Source organism: Saccopteryx bilineata, chromosome 5 (assembly GCF_036850765.1).
Source record: "Saccopteryx bilineata isolate mSacBil1 chromosome 5, mSacBil1_pri_phased_curated, whole genome shotgun sequence".
NCBI lineage: Eukaryota > Metazoa > Chordata > Mammalia > Chiroptera > Emballonuridae > Saccopteryx > Saccopteryx bilineata.
Window position 1 is genome coordinate 90844501 of NC_089494.1, and position 19813 is coordinate 90864313.

General features: G+C 36.3%; 1 protein-coding gene across 2 annotated transcripts in view; it reads right to left on the bottom strand.

Annotated features, from left to right (window-relative positions):
• The window catches only part of ACVR2A (activin A receptor type 2A), a 113269-nt gene that overhangs the window by 28264 nt on the left and 65192 nt on the right, over positions 1-19813 (bottom strand). For both annotated transcript variants that reach the window (XM_066279427.1, XM_066279428.1), the window contains exons 2-4: positions 7827-8034; positions 1492-1601; positions 1146-1300 (exon numbers count right to left, since the gene is read on the bottom strand). In XM_066279427.1, coding sequence (XP_066135524.1) covers positions 1146-1300; positions 1492-1601; positions 7827-8034 — 473 coding nt within the window. The remainder of the gene's footprint in view (positions 1-1145; positions 1301-1491; positions 1602-7826; positions 8035-19813) is intronic.

The window sequence follows — 19813 nt, forward strand, 5'->3', positions numbered from 1 at the left end:
TGCAGCTGAACAAAATAGTGTGTTTACCTAACTGAATAAGGTATTTTACCTTCAGGTTTATTTCTCCATATACACATCTTACAAAGATTATGGGGATCAATGATCTAATGCTAACAGATTGCTGCAAGTACTGAGAAAGAAGTATGTTTTGTAAATAAAGCTTAAAGGGAAGAACTTGTTTTGGTCATTAAATTATATGACTTTACCATTTTCCTCTATCAAGTTTTAACCATTAGTACTATTAGAGCAACAAAGTTAAACAAAGTGATACTGAGAACAACGTAACTTGATCTTAGGAGTTTAAAGAAACAGTAAAAACTAGAGTTTAAAAACGTCTCAAGCAAGTATAACCAAAAGTTATCACCTTACCTCAGCCAGTAGAATATCAACTACTTATACTAAAAGTCCTTGTAAAGCACTGGATCAGAGCCAACTGTCCACATGATAGAGAACAAGGAAAATTCCATGCACTTAATCTGGCTACCTAAGCACCTGTATTTTCAGCTACATTTGGTATTAGAGAAGCAAGACTCAGGGCATTAAAAAAGTTTGTAGTCTTTAATACACACCTGATACACCACAAACTAAAAACCATCTACAGTCCTTGGAACTACCAACAACACATGATGAGAAACATTGCTCTTCTTTCTGCTCCTTTTCTCCAAAACATTTTTATGGATGTGTCTTCCGGAAGCTTTATGAAACTTCTTTTTCCACACTTTCTCAGTTACCTTCTCCCCATGGTTAAAAGGGTATTTTGACAAGTAGTCTTGAAAAAGGCACAATTTAGGAATGGAAGAGAGAATGGAAGGAAAGGAAGGGTGATGCTTTCCCTTCTCCATCATCAATTATGTCTCAAGAAACAAAGCTGGTTTGATCTCACACTAGAAAGTATTACAACGGTAAAGTTCACCCAAGAAGAACAGGAATGGGAATATCTTTCAATCTAGTCTACCTCAATACTTAACTGAGAAAAGTTCAGGACATGCAACACTAATAAGTCTGCAAAACTAGCTATTACAATAAACATTCAAAAATTAATACCAAAGGAAAATGAATTGTAACAACCTGGTGGGTTTTACCACAGAAATATTACTTTAAAATATACAATTTAAAATATAACAAAGTGCAAGACAATAACTTACCTGAGTTGGAACAAGTACAGGAGGATAGGCCATTTTATGATGCCTATATACCCAAAATGCACAAATGATGATCCCCGCAATTAACATAAGTGGCACCAAGGAATAGAGCAAGATGTTGTAATAGGGTGGCTTAGGTGTAACTGGATTTGAAGTAGCTATGGAAGGGGGAGAAAAAACAACAACTCAGATTTGGTCTACAAAAATTCAACAATAAATATTTATTATAGAATCACAGTTTAGGAGAAAAGTAAGAGTAGATGAGGAAGGAGTAAATAACTCCATCAACATGAATATATTTTGTTTTCAATCTACTAAACAGATTTATGTGTTTTCCCTATGAACTTACGCTGTGTGACTTCCATCTCCGGAAAATAAGAAAACCTTTCATTACACATATTGCCTTCACAGCAACAGAAATATACTTCAGGGCTATCTTTTTTTTCTATACAATCAGTCCTGTAAATAAATAAAAGAGGAATAATTAAAATCAACATTATACTGAATCTACAATTGGTGTTTTCCTAAAGTTCTTCCCAGAGATAAAATAGTAAGTCTTTGATAGTCAACATATTGATTTTTTTTAATATCTAATGAGCAATTTCTTAAAATCCAAAACTGTTCCTGGAATCCTATTACTAAATATCTTATCATAAAAGAATCAACATCTGGCCCTGGCCAGTTGGCTCAGCAGTAGAGCGTCGGCCTAGCGTGCGGAGGACCCAGGTTCGATTCCTGGCCAGGGCACACAGGAGAAGCGCACACTTGCTTCTCCACCCCTCCGCTGCGCCTTCCTCTCTGTCTCTCTCTTCCCCTCCCGCAGCCAAGGCTCCATTGGAGCAAAGATGGCCCGGGCGCTGGGGATGGCTCTGTGGCCTCTGCCCCAGGCGCTAGAGTGGCTCTGGTCGTAACATGGCGACGCCCAGGATGGGCAGAGCATCGCCCCCTGGTGGGCGTGCCGGGTGGATCCCGGTCGGGCGCATGCGGGAGTCTGTCTGACTGTCTCTCCCTGTTTCCAGCTTCAGAAAAATGCAAAAAAAGAAAAAGAAAAAAAAAAAAGAATCAACATCTGATTTTACAACAATCACACTGGTTCCTTGAGACTGTTGCTATAATTTGTTTTCCAAGGCAATCATCTTTTTAATTATTAGAAAACTTATTATTTTTAAACTTTTTTGTATTAAATAAGAGGCAGGGAGGCAGAGAGACAGACTCCAACATGCACCCCAACAAGGATCCACCCGGCAAGCCCCCTACCAGGTGATGGTCTACCGATCTGGGGCTGTTGCTCCATTGCTCAGCAATCGAGTTATTTTAACTCCAGAGGCTAGGCCATGGTGCCATCCTCAGCGCCTGGGGTCAACTTGCTCGAATGAGCCATGGCTGTGGGAATGGGGAGGAGGGAGTGGGAGTAGAAAGAGAAAGAGAAGGGGGAGGGGTGGAGAAGCAGATGGTCGCTTTTCCTGTGTGCTCTGACCAGAAATTGAACCCAGGACTTCCATATGCCAGGCCAATGCTCTACCACTGAGCCAACTGGCCAGGGCCTAATTATTAGAAAACTTAAAGAGGAACATAAGCTAATGAAGAAATTTGATCTAGGGGTGCTTTTTCTCACATACAAAAAAAATAGAGCTTTCCCATTTCAGGAATACAAAACTTGAACACTCTATAAAAAACTATATGTGTGTATATATAAATACATATATACACACATGTATATATAAATACAAAATGATGCAAGTTCATATCTCATAGCAGAACATATTTCAATATAACCAAAACTAGGAATTAAGGGTTAGTTTTTGTAGCAGTAGATTTAAATCCCCTGAACACAATAACAGAGTAAAGATAAGCAACAAGAACAATATGTGACAACAAACATAGAGAACCTAGTAACTCAAAAACTGATTCAAGTTAGATTGATCTGGGGGTGGGGAAGGCCCTTCTATATAGGACCTAAGTTGCTGAAAAGACAGGAATTTATCGCCTCTAGAACAAATCCAAATCAACCACTAAGAAACAACTAACCAGTAGCCACCGTCCCACCACCACTTATCTATAGGGGGCAAGTTACAAGACCCCAGTGGATGCCTGAAACCGACGATAGCATCAAACCCTATATATACTACATCCTTCCTATATATTCATACCCATGATAAAGTTTAATTTATAAATTAGGCACAATTCGAGATTAACAACAATAATAAAATAGAACAATTAAGACAATATATTGTAATAAAAGTAACATAAATGTAGTCTGTCTCTCTTTCTGATAACAGACAGCTACTCAAGGTCTAATGGGCAGGTGGTCTACACAGCGCTCAAATGCTGGACAGGGCGATGATTCCAGTCCTGGATGGGCTGGCACGATATTTCACCACAACACTCAGAACACTGCAAGATTTACAACTTAAGAACTGTTATTTTCTGTAATTTCCTATTCAATATTTTGGACCAAAAAAAACGACACCTTAATTCCCACAGGTAACTAAAAGTATATAAAAGCAACACTATCGGTAAGGATATACTACTATACTTATTTTTTTCTTTAAAGAAAATCAAACATTTAAATATTGCTAATAAACATCAGGTAGACATATATTATAAATAACCTGAACTTTAATGATGGTTGTTAGAATAATAAGGTTGAATTTAACTTTAAAATGAAAAGCTCAATATATTTGGGGAGAATGAGTATTTTTTAAAAATCAAACTTTAAAATGAAATCTGTACCAATATGTACAAAGAAGAGACAAATAAAAAAGAACCATGTATGTAAATTTAATTTTTAGAATCAGGCCTCAAATTATAGGAGGTTTATTACCCTAGCCTAATTACTTTTGCCATCCAATTTCATTCTTCTTTTTATTACTCCTTTCCTCCACATATTGACATTTTTTTAATCTTCTTTTCCTTTCTCCTTCTTCTCTTACAATCCTTAATATCTGTTTTTTAATCAAATTCAGAGCATAAAAATAAAAATTCACACTTTAAATTAGCACTTAATCCCTAGAAACAGAGCTGGAGTAGTAATTATCACTGCAAGAGCAAGGAATTGCACTGAACAACCCATAACCCATTACTGAGCAAAGTTTAACCTCCAGCAATACTGGTTTTAGGTGAGAAGTACGGTGTCTTTTTATTACAAAAAGAACAGGAATCCCTTATTTCAACTAATTAATATAAGATAGTTTTAGATTAAGATGATTTCCAAATCGTATTTTTCCCCAACTTCTTTCTACCTATTTTTTGTTTAAATTGAGATATAACTGACATATAACATTGTATATTTTTCAGGAATACAACATAATGATACTTGTACATACTGTAAAATTTGACATTAAGTCAAGCTAACATCCATCACCCCATAGTTACAATCATTAATCATTTTCTTTGTGACGAGAACTTTTAAGATCTATGCCCTTAGTAACTTTCAAATATATGATACATTACAATTTATTAACTATAGTCACCATGATGTGTACATTACATCCCCAGGACTAATTTGTATTATAATTGGTAATATGCACCTTTTCTCCTAGTTCATCGATTTCACCCACCCCTCGCCTTCAGCTTCTGGCAACCACCAATGGTTGCTTCTCCGTTCCTGTGAGTTTTTGTTGTTGTTTGAATCCACATATAAATGACATCATACGGTATTTGTTTTTCTCTGACTTATTTCACTTAGCAAAATGCCATCAATGTCTATCCATGTGGGTTTTTTTTAATTTTTAATCTTTTTTAGACTTTAGTCATTTTAGAGAGGCAAGAGAGAGAAAGGGAAGGGGGGGAAGCAAAAAGCATCAACTCCCATACGTGCCCTGGCAAGCCCAGGGTTTCGAACCAGCGACTGACTCAGACTTCCAGATGACACTTTATCCACTGTGCCACCACAAGTAAGGCACCATGTGATTTCAAATAGCAAAATTTCTTTCTTTTTATGGCTGACTTATATATACATAATAGAATATTAAATATTTTATATATATTTATATTAATATTAAAAACATTGTTTGTATATTGATATTAATGTTAATATTAAACATATATATGGTCTACCGGAAAGTTCTGTCCGTTTTTGGAATAAAACAAAATACAAATTTTTCATACCATCAATAAATTTTATTAAATGATATAATTGCCATTATTATTAATGATTTCTTGCCAGCGTGAGGGCAATTTGTATATCCCATTTTTGAAAAATGTTTTATCTTTTGATGCGAAAAACTGAACCAGTGCTTGTTTGATATCTTCTTCAATTTTGAATTTTTTGCCCTTCAAAAAATTTTGTAAGGACAAAAACAAGTGATAGTCAGAGGGTGCTAAGTCTGGGGAATATGGTGGATGTGACTGAATTCCCCAGCCTAGTTCTGCAATTTTTTGACGAGTCCCCAAAGCAGCATGTGGCCTGGCATTATCATGATGCAGTATGATGTTCTTCCTATTGAACATCGCTGGCCTCTTTCCTTGGACCGCCGTCTTTAAATTATCCAGTTGCTGACAATACTTCTCCGAATTGAGCTTTTCGTTCGGTTTTAAAAGCTCATAATGTATTGGTCCTCGAATGTCCCACCATATACACAACATTCTCTTATTCAGAGTCAAATTTGGTTTAGAGATGGAAGGGCTAGGTTTTCTGGGTTCACAATATGCCCTTTTCCTTACAATGTTTTTGTAGGTAATCCACTTTTCACCCCCAGTTATCATCCGGTTCAAGAAGGGCTTGATTTTGTTCCGAGCAAGCAGAGATGTGCATATGACGACTCAATCATCCAAGTTCTTCTGACTTAATTCATGTGGCACCCATCTTGAATATTTCCACACCAATCCTATCTTCCGAATATGGTCCGAAATGGTTTGCTGAGCTGAATTAAGCCTTTCTGCGATCTCCGATGTTGTCAGAAAAGGACCTTGCTCCAACATGGTCTTAACAACATCATCATCGATCAAAGATGGTCGCTCAGAACGTGGCTTATCAGAAAGGTCGAAATCACCTGTTTCAAATTTTTCGAACCATCTTCTGCATGTCCTATCAGAAACTGTGCCTTCACCAAACACTTTCAATAAATTTCTACATGCTTCTGTAGCATTTCTTCCTTGTAAAAATTCGTAAAAATTACAGTGGTGTAAATGAACTTTATCAGTAGCCATGGGTACACTATCGCTTCACACATAAGACTAACGTGAATCAACTTTGTTTTAGTTAATTTGCTACGTCAGTATGTATACATTAAGTGATAAAAATAGAGAGGCACACATGCGCCAAATAAACATGTGCTTACGTGTCAAAACTTGTGATAGAAACGGACAGAACTTTCTGGTACACCTGATATTATGTATAATGATATATACATATTATGTACTATATATTATAAATCAATAGTAATATAAGTAATTAATATACACATTTTTATCCACTCATCCATCAATGGATATTTAGCTTGCTTCCACATCTTGACTATTATAAATAAATGTTGCAAATATACCTGAAAGTGTGTGTGTATATGTGTGTGTGTATATATATATCTTTTGAGTTGGTGTTTTCATATTCAGGTAATATCCAGAAGTGGAATTGTTGGATCATATGGTAGTTCTATTTATAATTTTTTGAGGAAGCTGCATACTGTTCTTAGTGGCCCTACTTACCTTTCATAACAGCAAAAATCACTTAATAATCACCTCTGTTAATAGACAGGCAATAATTGAAATGAAGCTAAAAATAATTATAGAGAAATAATCCCTGAAAAATTCACAGATTTAAAAGTATACCCTAAATACTAAGGGTGCACCTAAATGTTTTAATTTCTCACAAAAAGTGGAGCTAATTAAATTTTTATGGTCTCATTCAATGCATTTTGCTATTAATCACATGTAGCCAATCAACCACAGATTCATGGTAATCAACTGAGGCTCCCGAAAGCAGATCAGGAAGTATCCAGTGTTCAGTGAGTATATCAGTCTTTGGCTCCAAGAAGTCTGGTTATCGAGGACTCTGCAGACTCTGCCAGTCATCAGCACCCACCTGCAGTGAAAATCCTGTGGCCCAGGCTGTTTAAGTGATCAGATCAACATCTATGGGACTCCTTACAGAAAGATCACTGGCAGTCAATTACATGTCCACTGGATTTCATTTTCAGTATAGGATAAAACAATTTAAGCAAGATCTTTAAATAAAATGTAGTTTTCTATGAGAACTCTGTTAGTTCTGATGTAATTCTGAATGTCAAGTTAAAATGTCTCTTGAGATAAAGTACAAAGGCCTACTCTGTAAGAAAAAGAGGGAAAAATGCAGTAAGATCAATTTCTTCCAGATACATATAGAAGAAAACTAAAAGGAAATTCTATGATTAAGCTTTAGTCTCCCTCAGACTAGATTTTCAATGGATATACTTACTCTTTTAAAGCAATTTTAAAAATTATTTTCCCTTAAAATTAGCACTAAAATATGTTCATAATCCTAATAATATAAGGAAAGAAATATTTATCTATATTTCTCGATACTTTGTTAATTATTCAAAGTATATCAAAGATAAAACATACACACATCATATTTAACCACTTTAAAATATGTATCTTGTCATTAGAGCATGTAATAATGGTGTGAAAATCCACACATTGATTTTTCTTAAAAAGGGTGGTGGTGGTGAAAATTGACACTATCATAAAAATGAAATGTTTCCTTACCTGTCATAGCAGTTGATATCATCCAGCCAACAACCTTGCTTCACTATTTCAATAGAACCAGAAATATTCTTCCAGGTAGCAAAACAATGTCGCCGTTTATCTTTGTCACCATAACAGGGTTCAACACCAGTTCGGTTGGTTTTATCTCTTTCCCAATTAGCATTATAGAATATACACTCCTGAGTTTCTGATCTACCAAGTATAGCACCTGTAAGATAACAAAACAACTTAATATAACTACATCAACTCTTAAAATAAGAGATTATCTCCTAATACACTAACTTCATATTTCCAGAAAATGTCAATAATTTACTGTCTTCCTAGTTTTATAACATTGGGTTTAGGTTCCCAGGTCTATCACTGCACTTTTAAGTATAATAAATTTAATAATGGAAAGTGAGTATATGTATCACAAGATTTCTCTAGAAAAGAGCAGTTTCACTCTACTGAAGAATGTCCTTGATGAAAAGCAGTAAAATTGTTAATTTATTAAATCTTAACCTTTGAATAGCAAAAGCACTTCTGCTACCTACTGAAAATGGCTGCCTCAAGAAAAAACCCTTACGTACTGGGGCTATGAAATAAACCAGCCATAGTTACTCAGATTTGGGTGTCTGGCAGACATGGTCTCAAAAATGAAGCAAAGTGAACCTGTTACTTCAAAAACAACTGACATTATATGTTGCCAACAATAAAATTTGAGTTTTCAAACAAAATTAAGAACTTGGAAATATCTGTGTCTACTACCTTCCCAATACTTCAAGAACTTTCTGATGAGATCAGTGATATGAATATATTACATTTAAATATTGAATAACAAAATGTGCCAATATTTAGAAGTTCTATATAATTCAGGGAACCAATACTTTTTCAAATGAATTATGTGTGATGTTAAAAAAGCATTCAAGGGGAGCCTGACCAGGTGGTGGCACATTGGAGCGTCAGACTGGGATGCAGAGCACCCAGGTTTGAGACCCCGAGGTAGCCAGCATTAAGTATTAAAATAATACACCAATACCAATTTTACAAAACCTCTTCCAAAAACAGAACAGGAACTATTTCACAACTAATTTTATGAGGCTAGTACTACCTTGATACCAAAAACAGACAAAATAGTAAAAAAAAAACAAAAAAAAAACTCAGACCAATATCTCTCCTTAACTTAGATGTAAAAGTCTTCAATAAAATTTTAACAGAATCCAACAATGTATTTTTTAAAGCACTTCATTACAACCAAGTGGAATTTATACCAGGTATGCAAATTTGATGCAATATTCAAATATTAATAAATGCAATTTGCTAAATCAACAGGCTAAATTAAAAGAGAAAAATCATGCAGTCTATCAAAACACCAGGAATAGATGAGAAGTACTTCAAACTCACAAAGAACACCTAAAAAAAACCTATAGCTAACATGACTGAATGTTTTCCCTCTAAGATCAGAAATAAGCAATGATGTCTGCTCCCTCTGTTCTTATATGAGATAGTATTAAAAATTCTAGCTATTGGGCCCTGGCCGGTTAGCTCAGTGGTAGAGCGTTGGCCTGGCGTGTGGGAGTCACGGGTTCGATTCCCGGCCAGGGTCGGGAAGCGCCCATCTGCTTCTCCACCCCTCCCCCTCTTCTTCCTCTCTGTCTCTCTCTTCCCCTCCTGCAGCCAAGGCTCCATTGGAGCAAAGTTTGCCTGGGTGCTGAGGATGGCTCTGTGGCCTCTGCCTCAGGCGCTAGAATGGCTCTGATTGCGGCAGAGCGAAGCCCCAGAGGGGCAGAGCATCACCCCCTGGTGGGCATGCCGAGTGGATCCCGGTCGTGCACATGCGGGAGTCTAACTGCCTCCCCGTTTCCAACTTCAGAGGAATACAAAAAAAGAGAAAAAAAATTCTAGCTATTGCAATAAGGCAAGAAAAAAAGGGCATACTGACAGAAAAGATAAAAATGTTTCTACTTTCAGATGGCATGACTGTCTATCTAGAAAGTCCCAAGAAATCTTAAAACAAAATAATGCTGTAACTAATGAGGAGTTCAGTAAAGCCATGGGATACAAGATCAACACACAAAACTCTACTGCATTTCTACTGACAGAATAAATGAGTGGAACTGAAATTAAGAATGCAAATCCAGTTATAGTTGCTCCAAAAATAAAATACCAAAACATAACCTAACAGAATATATATAAGATCTGTATAATGAAGATTATGAAATGTTGATGGAAGAAATAAAAAACAAGTACTTAGAGAGACATATGGTGTTCACGGACTGAAGACTCAATAAAGATGTCAATTCTCTCTAAATTAATGCATAGGTTAAATCTAATTCGTATCAAAATCTCAACATTTCCTTTTAAACATAAATAAACATTCTAAAATTTTTTGAGAAAGAATAAAGAAGAAATTACTCCTCCAGATGTTAAGGCTGCAGTAAGCATAAGAGTGTGGTACTGGCAAAGGGTCAGACACAAGATCAATGAAACAAAGAATCCAGAAATAGATCCATACAAATATGTCCAATTAATCTTTAACAAATGATCAAAAGCAATTCAATAGAGGAGAGAAAGCCCTTTCAATAAATGGTACTGGAACAATGGAACATGGTCCAAGAAATATTTTATGAATGCCTTCCCCTTTGCTGTCATTATTCTAGTAATTCCTAAAAGCCCAGATCTTACAAATTTTCATGTTTCCTCAAGGCAGGTATTAATACAATTTGAAAGTCTTTTAATCAAATTTCTCCTTCCCCCAAAATGCACACTACTTGCTCTCCAATACAAAATGTTTTACTTTATATTCGTTTTTTTAATCACTTGTCTATATATGTCCTTTTACATGTCAGAATGCCACTGGGTCTAAGACTATTTATTTACTTGCCCTACAAACACAACCAGTATTAATGAATAAAATGTAAAAATGCAATGTAACTGAATAAAAAACCCAACAACTACTGCTGCTCCCCACTCCTTTGAAAAAGGCAAATGGAATTAAAGTATATTTTATAATTATGAATTGTATTAATTTCTTTTCTAACTAAGATGACAATGTTTTTCACAGGCCTATGAAGAGCCTTATCCTCTCATAATTTTTCTATGTATACAGCCAACATTAAACAGAAAAGATTTGTTTTGACAACTTACAAATCTGAGTCCCACTTATGAAAAAGTATTCTAATGCTATATGAAGCTATCAAAAAGTCATTAAGAATATACTATAAGCAGGAATGCAACTGAATGCCTTCCCTAAACCTGTGACTCCCAAAGGCAACTCAGCCCTCTAGGAAACGTTAATGAAGTTTCAAAAATAATAATTCCAACTTGAAAAGAAATTCGTTTCCTTTCACATGTCATTGCTTCCTGCCACTTAAGGTTAGACCACTTGTCCAAAGAGAATCAGCTATGGAAGGCAGATCAAATTGAACAATGCTTTTAATCCAAAACATTTTATACTACAAACAAAAAATAAAACTGTATCAAAAATAGTTATACAGAGGATGACGTCAGAGTAATGGTGGGATAGGAAGCGATACCGATAAATCTCCCCCAAAACTCAACAAGATCTTCAACCAGAAACAGAAAAACCTATACTTGGAGCCTCCAGATGCTTCGCAATACACCCAAAGGTATGGTTGAGTGAAAAATTGGCTAAATATATAACCAAACCCCAAAGGAAATAGGGAGTAAGAAATGCTCCGCTTTCCTCACTAACCTAAACAGGGCGGCTTTCTCTGGTAACTGTGAATATAGAAACTGAGGCGGGCAAAGGGGGTGAATAGATCCAGGCCGCGGCACAAACGGCCGAACCAGGCTGTGGCACGGAGATCCAAGCCGAAGAAAAACTGATCCTGTGGCAACCCGGGCAATACAAGCTAACACTCGCGCCAAACCCAAACAAAGAAAGACAAGCAGAGCAGCCATTTTACCCGGTCTCCTGGTCGGCGTGCGCGCAGTTAGTGGGCGAGAGATTTCTTCCTAGGCCCCGGGAGTGGGTGCCCGTGTTGCCCCACGAAGAGGCAGGGTCAGAGGCCTTTCTGTGGGCCGAGGGCAGAGTCTCTGGGCAGCCCAGCGCCCTGGGAAAGCCACGCACGGGAGGGAGTGAGAACTAATTCCAACGGTGGAGATTTTCCGTGCTGGAGGGGGTTTCACTCAGAGGGAAACACGACTGGCCTCATATCCTGGTCTGCGCGGGCAGATAGTGAATGAGAGATTCCTCCGAGAGCCTCGGCAGTGCGCGCCCGTGTTATCGCACAGAGGGACAGAGTCAGGGACCTTTGTGTGGGCCAAAGCGGAATCTCGGGCCGCCGCAGCGCCTTGCAAAAGCCGCGCACGGGGACGGAGCAAGACTCAATTCCAACGCTGCAACTTTTCCCTGCGGTTGGGGGTTTCACTCAGAGCGTGAGACTGCTGGCCGGATATCCTGGTCGCAGACAGTGAGTGAGAGTTTCCTCCAAGCGCCCCGGAAGTGGGCGCCCGCCTGTGTTACCGGACAGATTGGCAGAGCCAGAGGTCTTTGAGTGGGCGGAAAGCCCGCCTGATTATGCTAGCAGCTCTGACTGACTGAGCCTTACCCAGAGCCCTGTGCTGAGTGGAAATAGAGTGGGGAGTTGCCAGCTCTTTGAGCCTCTTACTATCCAGGCAGAGGCAGCAGCAACCCCATAGCTGGATTATCAGACTACTAATTGAGGAAGGAAAGACTAGGAGAAAGGCTCCAGGAACACGGACTCTCTCACTGGCGGAGCCTAGAAATGCTAATGAGCCTCGACTGCCAACAAGACTAAAGCACAATACATGACATTGCCATAGAGACTTATCAACTGCAAACCTCTACCTGAGCGTGCCAAAGGGGCAGAACCTGGGGTACAGAGTCACCGACCAGGAAGAGGAAGAGAAAAGAAAAAGCAAGAAGATAACCTCTCAAAATCAAGAATAATCTGCAGACTTTATAACCTATCCCATTTTATTATATTTGTTTGTTTGTTTCTCTTATCTTCATTCTTAATACTTTTTTTCCTCCTCCAATTTGGCCGATTAACTCTCTGCCGGTCTTACTCTCTCTTCTCCTTGAACTACACTACCCATAAGTGTTACATCTCCCATTATCTTTTCTCTTCTCTTCCTTTCTCTCTATGAAGGTTACACTCCAAAACCCTTAACTTTCTCTCTCTCTCTCTCCTTTTTTCTTCTTTTAGTGGTTCCCTCTTTTTTTCTCTCTCTCTCTTTCTTCTCTCCCTCTATATTAGTTTCTTCCTTTCTCCTTTACGTCTCCTCTCATTCAAACCTCAATAACAAACAAATTATCTTATCTGGGACTCAAACTTATGTTTGTGGCATTTTGGGGGGTTTTTACTTCACCTTTTTAACTCACTAGCAGTGCTCCCATCCCTGGCTCTCCATATTATCTAGTTCTTGTTCCACTAAATACAATAGTAAGTTTTTAATTTGTCCCCCCATTTTTCTGTTTTCCTTTTATTCCTCTCATCATAACTCTTAGACAACCAACACCTAAAAGCAAATCATTTAACTCTTGACCCAAATTTTTTCCTTATTTGCTTTTTGTGGGTCCATATGCTCTTTTTTTTTTTCTTTTTTCATTTTTTTTCTTTTTTTTCCTTTTTTTTTTTTTTTGCCCCTTTATTACTTTTCCCCAATTCAGGCCCTCCATCACAGGCATTGTTTGTTATAATTCACAGTTCACCACAAGATTTTCTCAAGAAAGAGGGGAGAGGAGAGGAGAGGAAAAAAGGAGGGGGGAATAATTTCCTTTTTTAAAATTTTTTATTTTATTTTATTTTTCTTTATTTAATTTTTAATTTTTTTAAAAAAAAACTTCGGTTTTTTATTTTTTTTATTTTTTTTAACTTTTTATTCTTTATTAAATCTCATTAATACTATCAACAAAACCACCTTCAGATGCCATTAAGGAAGAGAAAATCGAATATCATGGATACAAAAGAAAGAGAGGTAACACAGCTAGATGAGGAAAAATCTATGGAGAAAAAATTTAATATATTGGAAATCTTGGAGCTAAATGACAGAGAATTCAAGATAAGAATCCTAAAAATCCTCCGAGATATACAAGAAAACACAGAAAGGCAATTTAGGGAGCTCAGAAAACAACTCAATGAACACAAAGAATATATGTCCAAGGAAATTGAAACTATAAAAACAAATCAAACAGAGATGAAAAACTCAATACACAAGCTAAAGAACGAGGTAACAAGCTTAGCTAATAGAACAGGTCAGATAGAAGAGAGGATTAGTGAAATAGAAGACAAGCAACTTGAGGCACAACAGAGAGAAGAAGAAAGAGACTCAAAAATTAAAAAAAATGAGATAGCCCTACAAGAATTATCTGACTCCATCAAAAAGAATAACGTAAGAATAATAGGTATATCAGAGGGAGAAGAGAGAGAAAATGGAATGGAGTACATCCTCAAACAAATAATAGATGAGAACTTCCCAAGCCTGTGGAAAGAACTAAAGCCTCAAGTTCAAGAAGCAAACAGAACTCCGAGTTTTCTTAACCCCAACAAACCTACTCCAAGGCATATCATAATGAAATTGACACAAACCAACAGCAAAGAAAAAATTCTCAAGGCAGCCAGGGAAAAGATGAATACAACATATATAGGAAGGCCCATTAGATTATCATCAGATTTCTCAGCAGAAACTCTACAAGCTAGAAGAGAGTGAACCCCAATATTTAAAGTCCTGAAAGAGAGGAACTTTCAGCCACGAATACTATACCCATCAAAGCTATCCTTCAAATATGAAGGAGAAATAAAAACATTCACAGATACAGAAAAGATGAGGGAATTTATCATCAGAAAACCCCCACTCCAGGAATTACTAAAGGGGGTTCTCCAATCAGATACAAAGAACAAAAAAAACAGAGCCACAAGTAAAAGCTCCAAGAAGAACACAATAAAACCAAATTTAAACTGTGACAACAAAAAGAAAGAGGGGGAGAAGATGGAGATTAACAGTAGTAAAGGACGATGGAGTGCAAAAGTACTCAAAAAATAGTTCGCTACAATGAACAGGGTAGGGACCCTTTTCATTACTCAAAGATAACCACCATTGAAAAAACCACCACAGAAGCACATGAGATAAAAAAGATAGCAACAGAGGAAAGATGTATGGAATACAACCAAATAAAAACAAAAGATAGAAAAACGAAAGAGAAGGATCAAACAAGACACAAAACTAACAGAAAGCAAGATATAAAATGGCAATAGGGAACTCACAAGTATCAATAATTACAATAAATGTAAACGGATTAAACTCACCCATAAAAAGGCACAGAGTAGCAGAATGGATTAAAAAAGAAAATCCAACTGTATGCTGCCTACAGGAAACTCATCTAAGTAACAAGGATAAAAACAAATTCAAAGTGAAAGGCTGGAAAACAATACTCCAAGCAAATAACATCCAAAAAAAAGCAGGTGTAGCAATACTCATATCGGATAATGCTGACTACAAGACAGGAAAAGTACTCAGAGACAAAATGGCCATTTCATAATGGCTAAGGGGACACTGAATCAAGAAGACATAACAATTCTTAATATATATGCACCAAACCAAGGAGCACCAAAATATATAAGACAACTACTTATTGATCTTAAAACAAAACTGACAAAAACACAATCATACTTGGAGACCTCAATACACCGCTGACGGCTCTAGATCGGTCATCCAAACAGAGAATCAATAAAGACATAGTGGCCTTAAACAAAACACTAGAGCACCTGGATATGATAGACATCTACAGGACATTTCATCCCAATGTGACTGAGTATACATTTTTCTCCAGTGTACATGGATCATTCTCAAGAATTGACCATATGTTGGGCCACAAAAACAACATCAGCAAATTCAGAAAAATTGAAGTTGTATCAAGCATATTTTCTGATCATAAAGCCTTGAAACTAGAATTCAACTGCAAAAAAGAGGGAAAAAATCTCACAAAAATGTGGAAACTAAACAACATACTTTTAAAAAATGAATGGGTCAAAGAAGAAATAAGTGCAGAGATCAAAAGATATATACAGACTAATGAAAATGACAATACGACATATCAGAATCTATGGGATGAAGCAAAAGCAGTGATAAGAGGGAAGTTCATATCGCTTCAGGCATATATGAACAAACAAGAGAGAGCCCAAGTGAACCACTTAACTTCCCACCTTAAGGAACTAGAAAAAGAAGAACAAAGACAACCCAAAACCAGCCGAAGAAAGGAGATAATAAAAATCAGAGCAGAAATAAATGAATTAGAGAACAGAAAAACTATAGAAAAAATTAATAGAAGAAGGAGCTGCTTCTTTGAAAAGATCAACAAAATTGACAATCCCTTGGCAAGACTTACCAAGGAAAAAAGAGAAAGAACTCATATAAACAAAATCCAAAATGAAAGAGGAGAAATCACCACGGACACCATAGATACACAAAGAATTATTGTAGAATACTATGAAAAACTTTATGCCACTAAATTCAACAACCTAGAAGAAATGGATAAATTCCTAGAAAAATACAACCTTCCTAGACTGAGTCAAGAAGAAGCAGAAAGCCTAAACAGACCTATCAGTAGAGAAGAAATAGAAAAAACCCTTAAAAACCTCCCCAAAAATAAAAGTCCAGGCCCTGACGGCTATACCAGCGAATTTCATTAAACATTCAAAGAAGACTTGGTTCCTATTCTACTCAAAGTCTTCCAAAAAATTGAAGAAGAAGCAATACTTCCAAACACATTTTATGAGGCCAACATAACCCTCATACCAAAACCAGGCAAGGATGGCACAAAAAAAGAAAACTACAGACCAATATCTCTAATGAATACAGATGCTAAAATACTAAACAAAATACTAGCAAATCGAATACAACAACATATTAAAAAAATAATACATCATGATCAAGTGGGATTCATCCCAGAATCTCAAGGATGGTTCAACATACGTAAAACGGTTAATGTAATACACCATATCAACAAAACAAAGAACAAAAACCACATGATCTTATCAATAGACGCAGAAAAGGCTTTAGATAAAATACAACACAATTTTATGTTTAAGACTATCAACAAAATGGGTATAGAAGGAAAATATCTCAACTTGATAAAGGCCATATATGATAAACCATCAGCTAACATCATATTAAATGGCACTAAACTGAAGGCTTTCCCCCCTTAAATCAGGAACAAGACAGGGTTGTCCACTCTCTCCACTCTTATTTAATGTGGTACTAGAGGTTCTAGCCAGAGCAATCAGACAAGACAAAGAAATAAAAGGCATCCATATCGGAAAAGAAGAAGTAAAGGTATCACTTTTTGCAGATGATATGATCCTATACATTGAAAACCCCAAGAATCCACAAAAAGACTACTAGAAACAATAAGCCAATACAGTAAGGTCGCAGGATACAAAATTAACATACAGAAGTCAATAGCCTTTCTATATGCCAACAATGAAACAACTGAGAAGGAACTCAAAAGAATAATCCCCTTCACAATTGCAACAAAAAAAATAAAATACTTAGGAATAAACATAACAAAGAATGTAAAGGACTTATATAATGAAAACTATAAACCATTGTTAAGGGAAATCGAAAAGATATAATGAGATGGAAGAATATACCTTGTTCTTGGCTAGGAAGAATAAATATAATCAAGATGGCTATATTACCCAAAGCAATATACAAATTTAATGCAATTCCCATCAACCTTCCAATGACGTTTTTTAAAGAAATAGAGCAAAAAATCATCAGATTTATATGGAACTATAAAAAACCCCGAATAGCCAAAGCAATCCTAAAGAAAAAAAATGAAGCTGGGGGCATTACAATACCTGACTTCAAACTATATTATAGGGCCACGACAATCAAAACAGCATGGTATTGGCAGAAAAATAGACACTCAGACCAATGGAACAGAATAGAAAGTCCAGAAATAAAACCACATATATATAGTCAAATAATTTTTGATAAAGGGGCCAACAACACACAATGGAGAAAAGAAAGCCTCTTCAATAAATGGTGCTGGGAAAACTGGAAAGCCACATGCAAAATGAAACTGGACTACAGTTTGTCCCCCTGTACAAAAATTAACTCAAAATGGATCAAAGATCTAAACATAAGACCTGAAACAATTAAGTACATAGAAGAAGACATAGGTACTCAACTCATGGACCTGGGTTTTAAAGAGCATTTTATGAATTTGACTTCAAAGGCAAGAGAAGTGAAGGCAAAAATTAATGAATGGGACTACATCAGACTAAGAAGTTTTTGCTCAGCAAGAGAAACTGATAACAAAATAAACAGAAAGCCAACTAAATGGGAAATGATATTTTCAAACACCTGCTCAGATAAGGGCCTAATATCCAAAATATACAAAGAACTCATAAAACTCAACAACAAACAAACAATCCAATAAAAAAATGGGAAGAGGATATGAACAGACACTTCTCCCAGGAAGAAATACAAATGGCCAACAGATATATGAAAAGATGCTCATCTTCTTTAGCTATTAGAGAAATGCAAATCAAAATGGCAATGAGATACCACCTCACACCTGTTCCATTAGCTGTTATTAGCAAGACAGGTAATAGCAAATGTTGGAGAGGCTATGGAGAAAAAGGAACCCTCATACACTGTTGGTGGGAATGTAAAGTAGTACAACCATTATGGAAGAAAGTATGGTGGTTCCTCAAAAAACTGAAAATAGAACTACCTTATGACCCAGCAATCCCTCTACTGGGTATATATCCTCAAAACTCAGAAACATTGATACGTAAAGACACATGCAGCCCCATGTTTATTGCAGCATTGTTCACAGTGGCCAGGACATGGAAACAACCAAAAAAGCCCATCAATAGATGACTGGATAAAGAAGATGTGGCACATATACACTATGGAATACTATTCAGCCATAAGAAATGATGACATCGGAACATTTACAGCAAAATGGTAGGATCTTGATAACATGATACGAAGCGAAATAAGTAAATCAGAAAAAAACAGGAACTGTATTATTCCATACGTAGGTGGGACATAATAGTGATACTAAGAGACATTGATAAGAGTGTGGTGGTTACGGGGGGGGGGGGGGGAATGGGAGAGGGAAAGGGGGAGGGGGAGGGGCACAAAGAAAACAAGATAGAAGGTGACAGAGGACAATCTGACTTTGGGTGGTGGGTATGCAACATAATTGAACGACAAGATAACCTGGACTTGTTATCTTTGAATATATGTATCCTGATTTATTGATGTCACCCCATTAAAAAAATAAAATTATTATAAAAAAAACAGTTATACAAAAGAATAATTTTAGGTAAGTTAAGTAATTGGGAAATTCAGACAGTATTTTATTAGTGCAACATGAAGGATTCCCCAATTCTCCCCCAATGAGAAGATTTTTAAAAAACTTTGACCAACGTGAGATACATAAACCTCTGTATATATGAAACAGTCCTATGTATACTTATATTAACTTAGTTTTATAAATGTTTTAGTATCATAAAGCACAAAAATTTATAAAAAAATTTGCTCAAATTTCACATAACTCTTTCAATACTTTCATTACTTTACGTCATCTAGAAGAATCCAAGTATGAATAATCTTTACTTCTGTTTAAGTTTTTAAAGAAGCAATACCTTTTGAAGTCATATAGAATACTGTCACTGGAAATGTTTTTTTTTAAGACACAAATATCCAATACATAATACCAAGACAGCGGCTTTTTTCATTGTTCTATAGGTATAATAGTAACTACTTAAAATATTAATTTTTAAAATGAGCTTTTAAATTTTTTTACAACCTTTGTAAATAGTTTACAACAAATTATTATGATAGTAGGCCACGACCACCTCCAGAAATAATTTTTTGTCAAGCTCTTTAGCACCTCCTACCTATTCCCTCCGGATCAGAAACCTCCATAAACATTCAAAACTAGCACTAACTGTCATCATTTCAAGGTTATCTATCTTCTTCAGACACTGAATTTTTGTCTT